The 20,521-nt window shown below is 40.9% G+C and overlaps 1 protein-coding gene across 2 annotated transcripts in view; it reads right to left on the bottom strand.

The window, feature by feature from the left end:
* CMTM4 (CKLF like MARVEL transmembrane domain containing 4) overlaps nucleotides 1-20,521 on the bottom strand; it is a 36,775-nt gene that overhangs the window by 8,977 nt on the left and 7,277 nt on the right. Inside the window, exons 2-3 of one of the 2 annotated variants that reach the window (XM_064387037.1) lie at nucleotides 9,599-9,775; nucleotides 221-319 (exon numbers count right to left, since the gene is read on the bottom strand). In XM_064387037.1, coding sequence (XP_064243107.1) covers nucleotides 221-319; nucleotides 9,599-9,775 — 276 coding nt within the window. Of the gene's footprint in view, nucleotides 1-220; nucleotides 320-5,510; nucleotides 8,420-9,598; nucleotides 9,776-20,521 lie in introns of those variants that run through there. The other variant, XM_064387038.1, reaches the window with a different exon arrangement.

Raw genomic sequence — 20,521 nt, 5'->3', positions numbered from 1 at the left:
TAAAGTGTTCTCTGCAAGTCATTTTTCTGCTGTTCTTGCCTCAGGCCTTCAGACAAACCTCCAAGGATGTTAGCAGTCTTAAAATAAGAACTATCTCATAGCAAATTGTGAAAGCAGAAGTAAATTGTGATGGCAAAGGCAACAGGTTTATTCAATCAATGAGTAAAAGTTAATTTTCACACAAGGTAAGAGTCAGATAGAAAAAAGTTTAAATTCTTACCACAGCAGCAATTTCTGCTCCAGTTTTATGGTTTAAAGCAGCCAGTACTACAGAGGCAATGAAAAAGAAGAAAGTGCTGAGTCCAGTGTTGACCAGATCCTAAAAAAATAAATTCAGTAGCATTACTAAATGATGATTGTTTGCTTTATCAGAAGTGAAGACACAGAAGGCTGGAACAAGAAGCACAGCAACCCCCTGCCAGTTCCTCTGGTCGCCCAGGTGTCCCACAGGAGCAGCAGGAGTGGGAGCTGCAGTCCCAGGGCACCCAGAGCACCCTGCAGCCCTGGAACACCCCCGAGCTGGGGCTGGCTGTGGGCAGAGCTGCCAGCACAGGGCTCACCCTGCCCGGCTGGCTGCACTGCAGAGCCCCTGCTCCTCACACCAGGAGCTCTCCCACCCTATCCCTGAGGCCTGCACTGAACAAAGCTGCATGTCCTGTGCCACTTCTGCCAGTAACAGCTGCCAGCAGGGTAAGAACAGAGATTTTTACCTATTTAATGCATAAAACTGACATCAAGCCGACATTTCAGAACATACACACTGCCACACGCTCAGGGAAAACTGCTTTGCTCCAAGCAAAGGAAAACAACTTGCTACACACAACTCCTGTCACTGGTGTTCAGATGGTGATGTTGCAGTGCCTCACGGCAAACGGGGTCATTAACATGTCACTGGAACCAAAGGAAGAATTCTGAATGGCAGGTATTTGCACAAGAATGATTACATCAATACAAGGCTAACTGACCTGACTCGAGGAAAAAACATTCAAGGATGTAAATAACAGAAGAAACAAAGTCTAAACAAAGTCATTCAGGACAAGGTGTTTATGTGTTATCAGGACACCTTCCACACTGATGTGTATGGATACTGCACTGCCTGCATGCCCCCACCAAACTGGGGAACACCATTCCCAAACCACAAAACTACCATGAATGAACAGGTGAGGTCAGGGTGGAGGGATCAAGAAAGGACAATTCAGCACAAACATCAAATCTGTGAGAAGTGAATCCTACAAACATCAAATCAGTGAGAAGTGAATACTACCACACACAGAAGGGACTGAAAGAAAACCTTCAATTCGAGATTGCTGTACTACTTACAGGCTTGAGGTAAAGAAAAAAAAAAAAAAAACAAACAAAAAAACCCCACAAAACCACAGTGAACATGACAGCTCCCACCATACAAAAGCAATCACAATTTGAATTCAAGGACAATTTGTTCTACTTGACTTTCTTCTCCCACATGCAAGGCAGGCTCACTTCCTGTTACAGCTCCTTCACTTTTTCAATTTTTTAAATATTTTTTTTTTCCCAAAGTGCATCTTGTGAAGTGCAATGAGAAGTCAGGCTCTGAAGACTTAAGAGGTAGCTCTAAAGTTACTCCCCTGGGTATGAGTGCCACAGCTGTGCTCCAGTTACACAGCACAAGGACTTGGGAGGGAACAGTGCTGTCCAGCCAGCCCCAAAACATCTCCTTTCCCAGCCACGACTACAGGATGCTGCAGAAAGTAACTGCAGAGATGGAAGGTTCTGGCACTGAGCTACTCACATAAAACAATCTGTTCTGAGGGTACTGACTCAGCAACAGCTGGTTATCAAAACTGAGTGTCCAGACTGCACGAGGCATCTCCCTGGCCTGAGCCTCATCTCAAACAGGGACTTTCCCAAGGAATCAGAGAGGTTCCCATGGCTCATGGCCACTTCCACACTCATATCCAGATGTCACGAGCCCATTAAGACCCAAACTCTAATCAAATAGTAAAGAAACAAAAGTAAACTTTGGGTCTTACAAATTCCTACCAATTTTTCACCTGCCTGTGTACAGAGATATTTTTTACCCCTGTTCAAGCTCACTGAGATAGGCGCTGCCTGAGACTTAGGACATCAAGCAAATCCAAATTCTATTAACTAGTTCTTGCAGTTTTAATTACATAACTTTTTCTTTTGAGAGATGAAATTTAAACTTTACATAAATAGAGGTATTAGAAAGTAAATGGCACTACACAGTTTCTCCAAGAGTGTCCCTCTGCAGCTCTGAGTTTACAGCTCTAACTGAGCTCCTGCAGCTGCCAACACGAGCTGTGGTTCTCACCTGCATGAACCTTTCTCCCACTGGAGGGGAAGTCTCACTGTATCTGCAACAGACCCAGCTTCAACACTTCCACCAAGTCTCTATGTAAATATATGTGTGTCACCAAGAATGGGGAAACTAAATTTTGAGGAGAGGGCAGTCCCTGGATAATTAAAAAAATATAAATTAATTCAACTCAAGGTCAAGTTGTGTATCTTATTACTAGAGTACATCTGGCATCTACAGGAAGGACCTGCTGAACAGAGACAAAATCCCAGAAGAAATAATTCAGAAGAACTTAGGAACTACTGTAGGCAAGTATCTCAAGAGGTGCTGCCATGACCAAAAACAGGGAGAAAAATCACTTTTGCACTCCTTTGGACATATGGACACAACAAGTGGTAATCTTACCTTCACAAGGGACATTGGAATGCTGCACCCTGTTCCACTATCCACATTTTTAGAAGAAAAATTGGACAGGCTACAGAGAAGAGCCTCAGAAGTTATTGAAAAGAGGAGAAAATTTCTCACAGTATGAATCAAAAGAACCTAAACTGCTCTGAATATTACAAAGATTGAGCTGTGTACACGAAGACTCCAGTGTTCAAAAAATTAAAAACACTGATTGTTTTAAAAGCTTATCAGAAAGCCAACAAAATTGACAGCAAAACAAAATCAACAGCTGCCAAGTTAAGGCAGAAGTCATATTCAAAATGAAGCTGATTTTAATTGTAGGAGACCTAACCATCAGAACAAACAGCCAAAGATGTAGTTAATATTCTATCCTTTCACTTAATATAATACAGGTTGTGCTTTTTCAGACACACACACACACATTTTGTACTTCCCTAGTACCGTACTTAAAGACTACATGGCTGGCACATGATGGTCTATGTTTTATGGGGTCAGATGTGCTCAGTAATTAATCCTGCTGACCTCTGAGGTTTAGAATCTGTCACCTTGGGGACCTTTCCAAAGGAGCACAGTGTAAGCAAGAGGGCCAGGCCTGCCCACAACATGACACATTGATCACCCAGCTCCATGCTACAAATGGACCTGAAAGCTTCTTCCAAGCTGCAAAATATAAAATCCTGCTGAAATTAAACTGTTGATGCCTTTTTGAATGTACTTTGATATAAGTACATCAGCAACTTGTCATCATCACTCGCATCTTATTTTAGTTTACTTTTAACAAAAAATATCAAATTCCACACAGAGAATTCAATAATTTAAATCTGAAGAAGTGATTCTATCTTGAAGCTCCAATTTATTCATCTCTGCAACTCCATTTTCCCCACTTAGGTCAAACCTTTCTAATGCAATTAACATAGCCTTGATATAGTAAGGCTGGGTTTTGAAAAAGCTAAAATGAAAATGATTTTATACCCCCAGAACAGACTTTGGAGCTTAAGGGGCAATGACAGCAGCAACACTGTATATACACATGTAATGGTAACATCATAGATGCAAATAGCAGTGGAGGTCCTTTATCCAAAATGTGGGAGCTACTACTTAGAGCAGAAAGATAAGAAAAGCAAAAAAACCCCTCAATAGTTTTGGATGAAGTAAGAGGAGAAACAAAAGAAAACAAACTACAGCAGGAAGCAGAGGACACTCCCTAAAATACTGCAAGTTTTTTTTCCACGTAAGAGAAAATGAATAATCGTGACAATAAGAAGAATAAACTAATTGAAAAAAGATGAGCTGCTTCAAATCCGTCCATGACGGGGCTGAAGTTCTTGCTATTATATTTATAGACAAAGTAAAACCACATTACAGAGAGAGAAGAATTTCTGCTGAAATTACAGCAACCTCATGAGACAGTATGCTGTGCCATAAAATACTGTACAGAGCTGCCATCCATAACAGAATCAAATCTTTGAGCTGAATCAAACCCACTCCAGGCTGCTGCTGCTTCCTTTCTCCTTTCCAAAACGATTTCAAGTGAACAAGTGACTTCTGGTCACTTGTTAGTTTATTTGCAAGTAATTCTGTTCAGTCCCCAGTGGTCCTGCCAGTCCAACGGAGAGCATCCAAGGCCATGGATTTTCCCTCTGTCCCACTCAGGGGGAGGAGAAGGCAGAGGAGATGTTGTAACTCATGGATGAAGATGGGCTTATGACAAGAGAAATATTTTACGCTAGAAGAGGGCAACGCTTTTGTTCTGCTGATTCTGCTGTGAAGGCAGGAAGCACCATTCCATGATTCTGTAACCATCCCACACTCTTGTTTTTAAGGGTCCAGGCAGGTATAGCTCCTGGATTAAAGAGGATGGAAAAGCTGAACTGGTGCTACCAATGAGAGACCTGGCAGCTGCCACCAAGTCACTCCTGAAATCTTCCACGCTGCTGCTCAGCCTTTCAGGCTGGGACATCACCAGGAGCTGCCTCTGATGCTCAGCGGCTCCAGAAGCACCCACACGTCTTTATCCACAGCTCCCACAACCTCACACTAGTTTTCTGGAATCATTCAATCAAAATTCCTGCCCTGCCTTTTATCCTGTAAATTGTCCTGCACAAGTGGCCAGGTACTCTTAAAAGGCAGACAGTGCCACACTGCAGTTGAAACTCGTGTAAACAGAGATATGACATTTAAACTGGTGTTTGCTCTTGTCATTTACTTTCTGAAATCCAAAAGTTTACATCTTGATGGAGATCAAAGTGGCCAAACTAATGTACTCTGAAAGCAAAGCCTGCACATTTCAACAGCCTGACTTTGACACAAAAGATGACAGAAGTCAGTGGCCTGCTGGTGTCTGATTTATCTTCCACAGAAGACAGAGCTCAAAGTAACATTTCCTTTTAGTTTTGTTTGGGTTTGCTGGTTTGAAGGGAGTAGGAGTGTGGTTATTAATCATTATTTAATTACCAATAACATTTATTTTTATATATTTATTTATTAATGATTATTCATTTAATTATTATTTTAATTTTTTTGGTACAATTACCTTGATTTTTCCTCCAAGCAGTACTTTATTTGCAAGGTTTGGGAACATCTTCCCTTGCTTCTATATGAAGCTGTCAAGTTGAAGGTTACAAACATACCAGTCAGTCTCTAAACCAAGCACCACTGGTCAAACTCCCAGAATTTTGTTCTGTTATTAAACATCATTTGAGTATTTTGCACTGTAATTAAAAATGGAAACATGGTTCATCAAGCAAAAATAAGTGCTAGGTAGAAAGAACCGAATTAACCCTATGAGCATTCATTGCCATCTCTTTCCTCCCTCATATATTTTAGAGTTACCTAGGTAAACACAAGATACATATAAGCACTGCTTCTCCAATAGAAGAGCCCATTAATATAAATTTCAGAAAGTTACTCTCACAAAGCAATAGACCACACCTTCAAGAACTACCAAAACACAGAAGTTTCTTGTATTTAAAACTGAGACTGCATTTATTACAGAGTATATTTACACCATGCACCAAACGAGAACAGTCCATAAGAGCCCAGAGGAAATTAAGTCTTCCAATTGTTTTTAAATGTTTAAAATTATAATTTTTATGCTTAATAGGTACTACTATTTTGAGAGCAGTAAGTATAAAGGTCAAGGATGACTGACTTAATTTTTCATTCAACAGCTAAGGAAAGCAAGATGTCTTTTCAAAACAGAAGAGGAACAAGTAAATTAAAAATAGAAATAAAAAGCAAGATTACCCTGTGAAGGACTTTGAGCTACAGCTTTGCAATTATACTGTGCAGAGGCAAGGCTGGCACAGGACAGTTTTGTCATTCAGACATCACATGAAATTTTCTGCCAACTCCTTCAAGTGTCAGCTGCTTTGCCACACAAGGTTTCACTGCTGCAAAAACAGAAAACAACTAGCTCTGCAGAGATGATGAAATCAATGTTCAGGCAGCACAGAAGTTCCCAGCTGATCTGTGTGTTCTAACACACAGACCTGGGTCCCTGTTTGCTCCCTGGTGCTTCCCTGGGACCGAGTCCAGCCCAGTGGAACTGATTTTGTGTTGTGCTCAGTTCTGTGCATCACTTCTCAGCCGTTCTAAGCTGAAAAAAGTCCAGTCAGAACTGGACTCCCAAAAAATACACTACCATAACTCCAGTGAGTGCTTCAAGAAAATAATTTAAAACAAAAAATCAATGGTCAAAATGCCTTGGAAGATTTTTTTTTCCCTACACATAGACAAACAGCTCATTCTACTGGCTGATCATGCAATGATTTACATTGGTACTCAGATAATCAGGTTTCCCTTGTCACACAAACATCCATCCAAGGGACACTGCCAAATTCCAGCGTTCCCAGCTCCCTGGCACCGCTGAGGTGTCTCCCTGAGCAGGAGAGAGGATCCCAGTCACATCACACTCGTGGGTAGCAGATCCCAGGGCAGGATCCCAGTCACACCCCAGGACTCCAGCACCTTTCCTGCTCCTGCAGGCCAGCTCACGCTCACCCCTTGGATGCCAGGCCTTCAGATCTCCCTGTACATCACATGAGATGCAAATCATGAATTTAAGAAAAAAGAAAAAAGGATAATTTAGGCAAAGACTAAACTATAGGAGAATTCATTAGCTCTCTCTGAAAGCAAATGTGCCCGATCTCCTGGTGGAGCAGGAGCTGCTGTGCTCCCCATTCCCCTGGGCCACTCCTGTCTCCCTGCAGAATGGTCTCCCTTTGAGCTCTGAGGCATAAAGGAAATGGAAATTTCCACTGACAGGTTCTCCAGCTTTTGCATTTTTGCATAATATTGATAGTGCTGCACAACACAGACAAGGGACTGTTCTTTCATCTTGCTGGAACAAACCAGCCTCTCTCCAACACACCCAGACAAGGCTCTTTTCTGCCCTCACCAGCTCCATGTTTCTTGCATGTTTACTTCAGGAAAATATGAAAATGACTGCCAAGTCTCTAATTAGGATCAAAACAAATATCTTTCCCCCAAATGGCTAAAAATATACTTTTTTTTTTTACAATGTAGCAACTTTGCATATCTGTTAGATCCTAGTCTACACCCATCCACATTTTCATTCCAGCCAGGGACAGGGGACATCTGCCAATATCCACAATACATTGGAAAGAATTATAATTTAAATAAGCTTTTAAAGGAAATAATCCTGTGTTGGACAATAGCAGTTGATGGCCAGGTACTTTCTAATACACAGGATCATTTGAAAGCAAATGTTTTCAATGGTTCCTAGGAAGAAGTACTATTTTTAAGAAAGATTTCTTTCTAAATTTAAGTTGATTAAATTCCTTCACTGCAACACCCTCTTCTTCTCACACAGCTTCTAAAAGCAATGCTTGAGACATTTCATAAGGGAAATATGCATTATAAAGTCATATATATTTTTAAAAGCATCTTGATGAATTTATACATAAGCAGGAGTGACTTCCTCCTAAAGCACTCAGGGATGTGAAGGATTGTTGTTCAGAAAGCAGCTCCTGTAGTAACTGTGTCATATACAGAGGCTGAAAAAGTATAAAAATAACCATCAAAACACAGGGAAGTAATAAATATTGAAAGAGGCAAATAATGTATGAACATACATTTAAATTGTAAAAACTAAAATGCCAAATAAAGCAAAAGGAAAAAAAAAGTCAGCCAGAACCCTACATTCTTAAATTTCCAACTAACTTGGCCAAAGTAATGTCCCACAGGTGTTTTATCAGCAAGCTTTGATCTCACACTCTGTACTTGCAGGAGCAGAAACAGCTGTAGAATCACAGAATGGTCCCAAGCACTCTGAATACTGAAGGTAATCTCTCACTCCTGTTCTTCACTCAGAGAAACAGTCCCAACTGCTTGTTAAAATCAAATAATCATAAATAAAAATCAAATATAATCAGATTGCTGGAATCTGTAAGAAACACCAGGAAGAAGGATGGTCTCATCAGTTCATGGAAGACACAAGCTGCCAGTTCCCTTCTCACTTCTGAAGAACTCTGATACAAGGATGGGAGAAGCATTTCATCTCCAGTACACAACTAAAAGAATGAGCCTCAGGAGATCATGGCAGACTCTTTCTGCCTCTGGACGTGGCAGTCTGAACTGAAGCAAAGCACTGCAGGGTATTCCAGGTGCCCTTTGGCTGGCCTCTGACCTGCTCACATTGCTCCAGTGCTGTTTAGGCAGGGGGTGCAGAGCGTGACCACTGCTCAAAAACTGCTATAAAACAAAACAAAAAACCCCAAAGCACAACTGATTGGATTTTTAACCCTGCCCCCTTCCCCAAAATACCTCCTAACAAGTGCTATGCAGGCACAACTGATGCCACCACAAAGGGATAATTCTGGACAGTTCAGCCACAGAACACCTTATCTATCTATCTACCAAGCATTCCTAGAAGGAGTTTATCAACTAACTATGCAGCCCCAGGGCAGAAAGGATCATCTAATTCCACGTTCCAGTCTCAATTTAACCAAGTCATTTAGGTTGAGAAACTAAGCAAACTGCTGCATTAATAAATTACATTTTAATTTTTTTTTTTTAAATCACACAGAAGCCTAAAAACCTGTGCAACTCCAACAGTACTTGCAAAATTAATGTTATAACACAGAACACTGGCACAATTGTATCTGTACTGTCCAAAGAAGCTGGTATAAATATTGCCCTTGAAGCTGACAGATCTTTTGCTACAGTGACTTAATATGTTGATTTTGTGACCTGTGTTTTTGGAAGCCAGTCTGAAAGTTTAACTCAGAGTACAGCATGAAAATAGAGAAATGTACAAAAGGAATGTGCACTGCCAGCAGTTCTCTTCCTGAAACTCCTCATATCTGAGAACACATTAAGCATTGCCAGTCAATATTTAATAGGTGTGTAGGCAATACAAAACACCCAATTTTCACAGAAAGCACTTAATTTTCTACACTACTGCCCAATGATTGTATTAAGTCTATGTAAGAAAATATATGTAGCAAATTTGTCCTAATATAAAAAAACCCCAGGTTAAGAGAGAACAACATGCTGCTGTAAATACAGCCTCTGCCAAAGTTAAATAACTACATTTTTATAATTTTAATATTTTACAAAGTTAAGTGATTGCATTTTTATCCACTTCACTCACAAAACATAATTGCTGGTATTATCAGGAAGTTTGTCCTCACAAAGACAATCTACCAGAACACAATTTTAGTTCTATTTAATGTAGTTTAATCTTGCTACATTTTAGAGCTCATTCTGCTGTTAGCATTCAAAATAAATGTAGAGTAAAATGTATACTTTACCCAGCATAAAGAACACTCATACACAGTACTAAACAACAGGGGAAAGCAAAGCCCAAAGACCAAACTTAAATCAGATTTGCGGGTACTTTTAACACAGTGAGGATTTAAATGAACTTACAGTCAGATTCCAGTTGATCTGGGGTATTCTTGTGTGAAGGTTGAGACTGAACAAAAGCAGGAGAGCTCCGGTGACCACCAGAGCACTGCAGCTCACAAACTCAAAGAAATAAAGGCCCTCGCACGGGGAGCATTCCATGATGGTCTCTATGCAGATGAACGCGGTCAGCGCCAAAAGCTGGGAAGAAAAACAAGTGGAAAAAAAAATAAATAGATTTCCACATTTTGAAAGTAGCCACAAGTATTCCTGAAATTTCCATTGGGAACATGATCGGTTTACACTCAGGAATGTGTGATTTTAGTTTACAACAGGGCACTGTGTAGGGAGCCAAAACAAAAGCAATGTAAGATTTTTCTGGATTTGTCCCATTCAACAAAGAACAACTGAGCCCAATTACAAGGACTCTAACATCAAAATGACCAAGACACCCCAAAAAGCATGAAACCCCTGGAGGCCACTGGCTTAACATGCAAACAGTACCTCAAACATTTTACTGCATTTTTTTACTCATGATACACTATTCCAAAACTAGAAGATGGAATGCATTTGTCAACCTCAAGCACAATTACAGAGTATCAATGTTGTGCAATTGTCAAAGACATGTCAATAAAGATTACTACTTAAAATTCACTACCAATTGAGACCTAAATCAATTCAAAATAGGACAGATTCAGCATTTCTACCAGTCTCCAAAAATGCCTGCCTTTTCCACATTTATCATCATCAGTACACTATATTTCATATAAAAACATATTTTATCATTCCCTTATAGCACAATAATACAAGCAGCTAAGAGATGAAGGAAAATCCCCTGGTGCTGCAATCACAAACATGGAACTGGCATAATGATAGGTCACACAAAATTCAGAGGATGTATTGGAAGAGTTAACACGTGTGCACTCTGAATTCAACACGAGTTGAATTCACCATTTAGGATAAAACCCTGGCACTCACTGTACTCGAAATAAAGTCTGCCCAGTGGACAACTATATCCCCCTCCAGAGGCGAGCAGGGACAGCTGCCACCACCATGGGACACCACTGGCACAAGCTCTCACACCACGCCTGAAGCAGCTGCATGGATGACTTGGGGGTTTTTGTTGTTTTGTTGGGGTTTCTGCATTTTCCAGGACAAGCAAGGAAGGCCTTAAGAATGTTTTGCTTTGGTTTTCAGGACAACCACCCCCATTCACCCACTGACATTTTTTAGAAAGAATTCTCTTCTTGCTGTGCCACAAAATTCTATCAAGGCTGCAGTAAGCACTTCAATCTGAGGATGAGAAACTAAACGAGATTCTTTCCTCAGACCCAAATATTCAACAATCTGAATGTTTTGCACAAACGTAAGTTTAGAAGACTGACAGAAGCCAGGATAAAAACCAATTTCTGCTAAATCCTTCTTTGCCAATTTCAATGTTTTTCAGAAAAACTTCCTTCAAGCACTTTTTATGCTTCACCCATTAGTTTGTCTTTGCCTCCCACAACAAAACTTGCAAAATGAAGAAATAGGATTTTGAAAGAAGTAACCAAGAAAGCATTTTTGCCACTAACATGAGCAGTAATTCTAAGAAAAGGACAATACCCCTCATGCTCATTTGCCACATACTTCAGAATACAGCAGAAAATGTAAATTTAAAACCAGGTTAAAACTCAACCAAACTACTTTAATAAAAACCCTCATACTTGGTTGGAAAGCCTCTCACAGTTCACTTAGCACATATTCATTAAAGACAGCAGATGCCACACTAATTTTTGTCAGCTAACAGAGCAGGCCAATTCACATCAAACAAATTCTCAATGGATACCCAGTGATTAAACACTTCAGATTTTATCTTTGACACTGAATAGCTTCAGAAAGAAAGATCATGCGTGAAATGGAATATTCAGAATCAAAGCGGAATCCAAGTCAAACTATGATTTCAGCAATGACACACATACAAAAAAAATTACTGTCCAGACACAGCCTCATTTTAAAGTATTAGCATGTAATGAAGTTCATCTTCTCTGTAAACACAAGCCTCAAAACTGAAGATGATGCTGAATGCAATTAAAAAGAAAAAAGCTTTAAAAACCAATCTTTGCTCTTATAAGAAGGATCAACATCACAACTTAATGCTAAATGTTAGCCAGCAAAATTTCTACTTCTAGATTCTCCAATATAATAAAGCTTCTATTTTTCTTGACACTATTTTTAATACATGACACTTGTAAACATTTTTTTAAAGGTATGCTTCTGCAATTATTCTCTAGAAGTACTGTAGTACAAGCCCCACTTATTATTAGGTTCATTTTCTCAAAACATGAACAACTCTGAATTGTGCCACCAACATTAGGCTGAAGGAGCCAAAATCTGTGGCACATCAGGTGCTGCACTGGGCAACAGCTCTGGTGTTTCGCTGATAAATTTTCACACTGACTCTTCTCCACACCAGGCAGCATTGCTTCTTCAAGGCCAACACACCCATCTTGGTTGGCAAAGCTCAAAAGAGACCAAAGAGTTTCCTTCAAACAGCATTAGAAATTAATTATGTACTGAAGAGGCACTTGGAGCAATGAACCCAAATAATCCTGTATTATTTACATATTCCCAAATACAGAATTAATAAACTCCAGAGCAACTCTACATTTAGATTTCATTTTATCCCTTAAGAAATTATAAAATACATTTACCTGTGACACACTCTTATAAGAAAAAAACCTTAGCTATGTACACGTAGGCCTGACTTAACAAAGCATTTCAAATGCAAGTAAAGATGTGCCATCAGTTTAGGAGGTGCAGCAGCAGCAGCGGCCTGGGGTGTGGCAGCCCAAGTCCACTGATAAATTCACCAGAGAGGCTGGGAGAAAATCCCAGTTGCTTCCCTGTCTGATAGAGGGACACAGGAAAAGGACAATAATCCCATACACACCATTTATTTCTAACTCTTTGATACTTCAAATAAGATTACAACTAAATCTGTTAGCATTTTTCTTGCAATAAAAATATATGTTCCTCTTCTCAAAGACTGTCCATGCTGCCAGTGCTACAGACAATATCCTCCTGCCACCTGCCACTCCTGTCTCACAGCAAAGCCATGGCAAAACATGAAATCCATTAATCACTTCATCAGAAAAAAGCTGTGCTCCTACAGAAACTTCCCTTTTCCTAATCACAATAGAAATCTCAGTCCTCAATACAAAATATATTCTCTTTAAAACATCAGGACAATCTTGTCCTCCTACACATTTATAAACTTGCCAGAAGCATCCTCCCAACTTGTAGTTACAAATATGAAACTTCAATAAACCATACCTACTATCACTTTCACTGGCCATTCACTCAGAGAGGAATCTGACTTCATTTTCAGTAAAAAAGCAAACTACTCAGAATACAAGAAATGAAAGTGAAATACACAAGGTTGATTCCACCTCAGAGATCTAAAAAAATGTCGTGCAAATGCTGCTGCATGAACCAAAGCTGCTTCTCAAAGGCCACAGCTCATCCAGTGATAGGATACATTAAAAAAAAATCCCAACCATGTGTTGACATTCATTATCCCTGTGCTTTTTAATGGATGAAATAAACAACTTACGAGGCAGTGTACATAAATGAGGCTGTGAATGAACAGAAACATCCCTGGCTGGCACTGCAAACTGCAGGGAAGTCCCTTGTCCAGAGCTTCCTTGGCTCTGCCTGTGGCCACAGCTCCCATCCCAGATCAAACTGCTGCCTGGCCTTTCCATGCTGACTACACACACTCTCCTGGGAAGAGGAAGCAAGGATGCAGAACCCCCAGCCCTCCTGAGAAGCCTCCATGCTCCATCCAAGTTTGCACTGCTGCAGGTGGCTGAGACACGAAGCTGCAGAGAAAAGCCCCAACTCCCCAGCTGCTACAGCTCAGTCCTTGCTTGGTAACACTCAAAACCCAGGACCCTGCTTCTGCCTCCCACAACTGCAGTTCCAAGACTAGCTAAAAAAACCCAGAAAACCATGGGAACAGCACAGTATCAGAGCACAGGTCTTGGCCAACAAAATACACCGTGACATTTGTCCAACATAGGAGGCAACTCCCACTTTCAAATCACAAATCTTGTCAGAGTTTAGGGTGATGAGATTTGACAAGTTTTTCCACAAGCCGAAGTTTCAAGGCTGGTTTACCAAGGAAAAATGAGAAGTTGAATGTGGTGGAAATCTCCTCTTACATGAATTACTGCCCTCCCCCACAAACAACACAGCTACAGCTTTCTTGGGCCGAGGCAAGAGAGAGTTTTCTCTGATGGATAAAACAAACAAGAACTTTGGAGAGCTTTCTATTCCACTCTAATTCCTCCACACCCTAAAATTGGGATAGCCTTCTTTTACCACTAATCTTTGTCTTTTTTTAGCAGTTGCTTTTGGTTTCTCTTCCACTTCCACTCTTAGAGTAAGTACAGTGAATATTGCATTAAAATGCACCTTTGTCATGATGGAAACATCTGCTAATCCTGGATGTTCAGGTCCATGCAGAGGTATCCCAGGCCAGCTGCAGGAACACCTTTCTCTTGTAAGGATCTGGTCTACAAAGCAGGCTCAGGAGGAATGAGCTATGCTCAGGTAAGCTGAGGAAAGGTCTGGCTCTGCCAGAGTGTGCAGTGCAGCTCCTGTGCTGTGACAGAGCATCCCTGCCCTCCATCCCCCATCTGCCAACACCACGTCTCACAGGCTGGAGGAAAAAGGCCCAAGCAGAGGGTTAAATAGGAGATGTGCTTCCCAATGATGCCATTTTGTGCTTTTAGCCCTCAATAAACTGGCAAGTGTTACTGCCCTGGGTGTGCAGCACTGCCGAGGTAATTCCTGCACTGAGTCCCCAGAGCAGCTCCATGCAGCCAGGGAATTCCTGAGAGAGAGCCTCTGCTCCGGGATCCAATGTCCCTGGAGTCAGCCACACCAGCCTCCCACCATCACTGCAATTCATCTCAACTTTCCTGCAAACTCCCCCGGAGAAGGGCCCTTAATGAAGAAATCATCCGCCTTGGGGCTATGTGAATGGCTCATATTTACATCACTTTCTTGGCAACACAGGCACATCAGACATAAAACACTGTATTTCCCCAAAATGGAGAAGACCTGCTGTGACAGGTACCAACGCTGAAAAAGAACTTTTAGGAGGTTGCTTAATGGTGTATTTTTCCTGTCAGAATATGTTGTGCTGTATTTTTGAGGAAAACAAAGAACTTTGCATTAAAAATAAAAAAGACAGTTCTGCAATGAAAACAAAGTAAAAAAAGAGTTTTCCTGTTTATCTAAAACATTACCACAGAAAGCCTCATTGTGTGGTTAAATGACATAATTACGCATGATTTCCAAAAAACCACAAAATGGTCAGCATTTTTTCTGCCTGAAAAATACCCACAGAATTTTAGTAAGAATGTCACACCAGCAAGACATTTTTACATCCAGACTGTTTAAATTAATGGTACAGCAGAATACACATGCACAAAATAGGGAAGAATATATTGCTTTTACACCGCTTAAAGTATCTGAAGACTTTGAACTTTCTGGAATTAAAATCTAGATTTATTGTTCTCATTTCCTTGGCCCAGCAGTCCCAACTTTATGCATGAAACAAAGTGGGTCTCATTCCTTGCAAAACACATGCATTTCCCACATCTGAAACAGCTGGCACAGATATGAATATTTGGGATCATATGGCTCAAACACAGTCCTGCTCCTCCAGCAGGAAACCATCTTTTACCCTGAGCAAAAAATGACTGATTTCCCGCCTGCTCCTGCTCTGCATCCTCAAGACTCCATGAAAAGTGTTATTAACTCTGGTAAGAGGCTGCAAGGGGCCTTAATCACAAAGGAGTATTAAACTTTCCCTGCAAGACAGAAAGTTTAGGAAAAACAACACTTAACCAGAGAGGGAAGCTTAAGCACCACCAGTGATTCAGCACCCTGGGTAAACTAAATTGTGCTCTAATGGCACAAACACAATCAAACCAACCCAGAGAAATTCAACCAGGCCTCCCAATTCACTTCTGATCTGGCTTTGCTGGTGATGGCAGAAATAAAAGCAGAAAATATGAGTTTCAGATCATCATTGCCCCTCTAGTGTTTTACATGGAGCTGCAAAGTTTTCATTATTTCTTAGTTCACTTTTGGCTGTAATGTGGCAAAACTCCAGTGCATTAAATATTGGGGAATCTTTACTAAATCAGCTGATCTTTTGCCACCTCCAGCAGTTTTCTATAACCCTAAGATTCAGCTACTGCTGACTTCCCCTTCTCAGTTTAGGCAGAAGACCAATTCTAAATACAGAACATATTGGTGAGGCCTGAAACATTTTGATGGTGTATTAGGAGAAAGGGTCATATTTAAGAGTGAAGGTAATCAACACTCAAAATCAACAACAGAATGTTTTTTCCAAAGCATTTATGACATCAAAACTGAGGCTTATTCTAAAAAAAAATTAATTATACTACAGTGAACAGAAGAAATTCTCAACTGGCTAAACCAGAAATGCATCAATTTTTAAAGTGAACTTAATAACAGAATCTAGAACAAAAAAAGCTACAGACATGATGTGGTGACTTATTTCCTGCTAACTGCATTAGTACAGAGTTTTGTTATTGCTTGGACACACTTATACAACAAACATTCTTATCTGCTAGATAAATGCAAAACCAATTCCAATTCAAGTACCATTAAACACACAGTAGGTTTTGACAGATAAAACAAATATAGTTCTTCCTAAGAAAACAAAAACAATTAACCCCCCCCCCCCAAAAAAAAAGTCTTATTTAGATGTATTTTAGGTTTTATCCACCAAGCAGTTGACTAAACAAACCACTGAACAGCATCTGAAGCCAGGGCACATTGCAAGGAGGTTTTTGTTTTAGGCACATGACATTTCCCCACTGAAATCTGAATGAGATTCAAACAAACCTTCCAGATTAGACAAAAATGGATATAGTGTGCCACCTGTCCCATAAACAAAAGCCCATCAACACTTTTCTTAGCAATCCCACCCCCTACAGGAAGGTTCATTTCAAGACCATATATGCTTTAAACAAAGCCAAACATAATTGCTTTCTCCCACCAATTCCTCTCCACAGGAACCTGTGCCTCCAGTCCCCAGAAACTATAGTTCTTGTGTAGCACAAATCATAATATTTTCATAAGAAACAAGTCCTTCAAGACAGCAATGAACAAAATCCCAACACAGTCTCACATTTTTACCTTTTCCATTCATATTCTGCATTACTCACTTAATTCTTGAACAACCCAGCAAAATGAACAACTCATAAATGGAAAGGTTTATTTTGTGTCTACAATACATCAATTGTGCCAATGGCTACAGTGAGTGCACCAAACAGAAAAACTAAGGGAGGCAGATGGTTCTTCACCCCTTTTTCACCATATCCCTGTATCTGAGGCTCAATTTTCCTATTCACTGTCTCGTGCTCATTCTGGCAGTGTGTGCAAGTAGATTTTACAGCCATTCTAATTCCCAAGCCTCACAAGCTGGTCTGCTAGCGATGCTCCCTGGTGCCAGACAGGACAGGTTCCTCAGACGCAGCTGCAGCTCACCAAGGTCAGGCAGTCAGATTCTCTCAAGAAGCCTCAGTGTGCCCCTGCCTGCCCCAGGGGAGCAGAGAGGGACAGGCCACCAGCCCAGCACACAAACCACCACAGTGCAGCCAGACCTCAGAACCAGGCTCCAGGGTGCTGATAAAAACCGTAATTAAAGCACACAACAGTGAGTGGAAATTCTTAAACAGCAGGACTACTCAGCTTGGTTTCTTCAAGTCCAATTTTGTCACAATCTGACCAGCATTTGCATATCGTGTTCTTCAACAAAACGGGCAAAAATAGGTCAAAGAGACCACCATATATTTCTATGGTGCCATATTGAATGTAATTTTGTATGCATTGGGTCATCTGCATCTTCCTCAGCCACTGCCAGCTGCAAGTAGTGGGGGAAGAATGAAGAATAAAGTATTTTCCCATTAGTCCCATTTGCTGCTATACTGCTACTCATGCAGGCTTTACCACAATAGTAACACAGAGTAAAAACTGGCTACAGGTAACAAAACAGAGACTAAATCCAGCTTAACTGCTCTGTTAGCAAGCCTCACTTTCAGGCACCAAAGCAGGGAAATAAAACCTTCCTTAAAAATCACTGCCAAATCCTGTCAGTTTTCCAGACTAATTTAATAGTTAGTGTCACTGAAGTCAGCAGAGTCACCAGTTCTGTATCAGCATTTATGAGTTGTTGGTAACACCTGCGTGGGTCACCCAGGAGGTACCTCCAGTACAGCCCCCACCTTTCCCTCCCCAACCTCCCAGCAAGGGTGCAGTGTCCTCTCCACTCCACTTCCTGGCACTTCCCATTAAGTCAAGCTGTAAGGACGCAAAGCTTTTTATATCTTTCCTATTTAAACAAAATGGGCAGATATAACTGCCCTGTTCTTGTCTTGGGGCTGCACACACACTCTTTGCTGGAATACAGCACATTACTGAGATCCTACTTGCGTTATTTTTAAATAAAGTATGAAAAACCTCTGTTGCTTCACTTATGAGAATTCTCTATTCAGCTTTTAAAAAAGAGAAAAAAAAAATCAACATTTCTGAACTGGCTTCATGTTCCCATCCATGTTCCCAGGCTAGCCTGTGCTGGAAACCTGGCTAGTCAAAACAATATTAAAACACGGTACTGTAAATCTGGTAACAAACAGATAAATTAAGTAATTTATTGATTTTAAGAAGTAAAGGCATGATCATAAACTTTGTCAAGTATTTGGTCTGCATGGCCTCTAGTTTATCTAGCCTGTTTGGCTATTTTAAAAATTGAAAGTTCTATTTCATCACTATCAGAATCTGTCTGTATCCTTTAAAACCCCATTTAATCCCAATTATGAGTAAACATCAAACATCCTACAAATACTAAGAGAAGAAAGAAATTTTAATGAGAAAACAGTCAAGAACTTAAAAGTAATCTTACGGAATCCATTGAAGTTTTTTGGGTTTGTTTTTGTTTAAAGGAAATGGTGCAAAATGTCCCTGCAATCCCAACGTTCCCAAGACTGTAACCCGAAGGCCCCCTTAGATGCCATGCCTTAAAAGGCAAAAAGAGTCCAGACATCCCGGTGAAAGAGAACATTAAAGCAAGAGATGTGGCCAGGACGTGCAGAGCCCTGCCAGCTGCACTGGGGAATGCAGGGAGCCTCCGTGCTGCTCGGACTGGCTGTCACAGGGCACCAGGAGAACTCCCCAGAGCAGCACAGAGCCCCGGTGCCACTGCCCAGCTGCACATCCTGGAGCTTTCCAGAGCACAGCAGCCGTGCCCCTGGAAATGCTGTGAGCAGCACAGAGCTGCTGGGCTGCGCTCACCTCCAGCACCACCCTGCACACCAGGGGCTGCACAGCTGCACCAACCTCTTAAAAATGTTACTAATTACAACAGCAGCTCTGCTTTAAATACCACTGTGCTTAACAAAAGGTTTCATCTACATTAGATAAAACCTTTCTAAGCATTAAATGCAACAATTAGTTTCTTTCAGAAGAGCTTGTCATCAAACTGCTAATTAATCTATTCACGACATTCAAGTGGCATTATCAGTTTCTAGCATGAAAATAATTTCTAGCACAAAAATAATTTCCTGAGACAGAAGTTAAAGACTTGCAGAACTTAAGCATTTAATAATATTCACAACCATGCTCATTGCTTTCTTGCCACAAGTATTTCAGTTCAAAAATGTACAAAAGTACAGAAAATTCCTAATATGGAAATGGCTGTAGTCAATTCATAAAATAATTTGGAAAAAAAAATGCCAGACCTGTTTTGAGCAATGCTGCATCACTGGCAGATTTGCAGCATTTGAAAACGCCCTGGGTTAGCTTCAGTGAAAGTCACAGCAGAAGCAGCACCTTGTAGAACTCAGACACGGCACACAACGTGCTCCTGCTCACTGGCACTGCTGGGCTCTCAGGCTCTCCTGAATGAAGCAAACAACCCCAGCCAGGTCAGCTCACTTGGAAACAGAACACTTTGGGAATGTACATACAAGCTTAAGAAAATGGAAAGACGTGCAAGCATCACCACCTGAATACCAAGTTACACATTAACAGAAGTTTAACTGGATGCTGGAACATTTGTCTGGGTAAAAATGCATCACACTCTCCCACAAGATAAGGCGTTACACACCAGAGCCTTAATTACAGTTCACTAGACGCCACAGTCAGGAATCTGATACTCTGAGTTATAGTTCCCAGTTTAATTTGTGCACAGTGAGATTAAAACATCAGAGGATTTCTGCTCACCTGAGCCCCCTCTGCGGACTGTGAGTGACCTCTCACTCTGGGTGACAGCTACACCAGTTCTAGGACCTCTCTGCCCATTGCCAGCAATATTTCTGACCCATCTCTTCTCTGCTCATGGCCGGGTGTTCTGACACCTATTCTACAGCAAGTTGGTGTTGCCCAGCTTTTGCTTCCCTCCTCCCATATTCTGGAGTGATGGCACAAGTTCCAGGGAAACCTAAACATCACTTCCATATTTTGGAAGCAACTATGCAAATCACCTGAGAATTAGGTGACTTTTCTTTTTTTTTTTAATGTAAGAATGTATTTTTAATTGCAGCTCTAATAAGTGGTGGCTTTAGCACTACAGAACAACAGCAGCTGACCCACTGTTAAGATGATGCCTTGGAGTGGCTACCTAGAACAGAGGCTAGACAAGGTTAAGAGAATAAAAGTAGGTATTTATTAAAGACCTTCAAAAGGCACATTTTGGCCAGCCAAAAGCCTCCAGGAGGGGCTACTCGCAAGATGGACGATGGAGTTTTTCAGACAATTATAAATTTGGTCCATTTACATATCAAGGGTTAATCCTCCAATTACAGCTCCAGGTAATGAAGTCATATTCCCCCAGTTTCCTCCCCTCCAACTCACTTCTGTTTG

This window comes from Passer domesticus, chromosome 12, assembly GCF_036417665.1.
Source record: "Passer domesticus isolate bPasDom1 chromosome 12, bPasDom1.hap1, whole genome shotgun sequence".
Lineage (NCBI taxonomy): Eukaryota > Metazoa > Chordata > Aves > Passeriformes > Passeridae > Passer > Passer domesticus.
The sequence above is the reverse complement of the archived record's forward strand: the minus strand, read 5'-3'. Positions and strand labels throughout refer to the sequence as shown.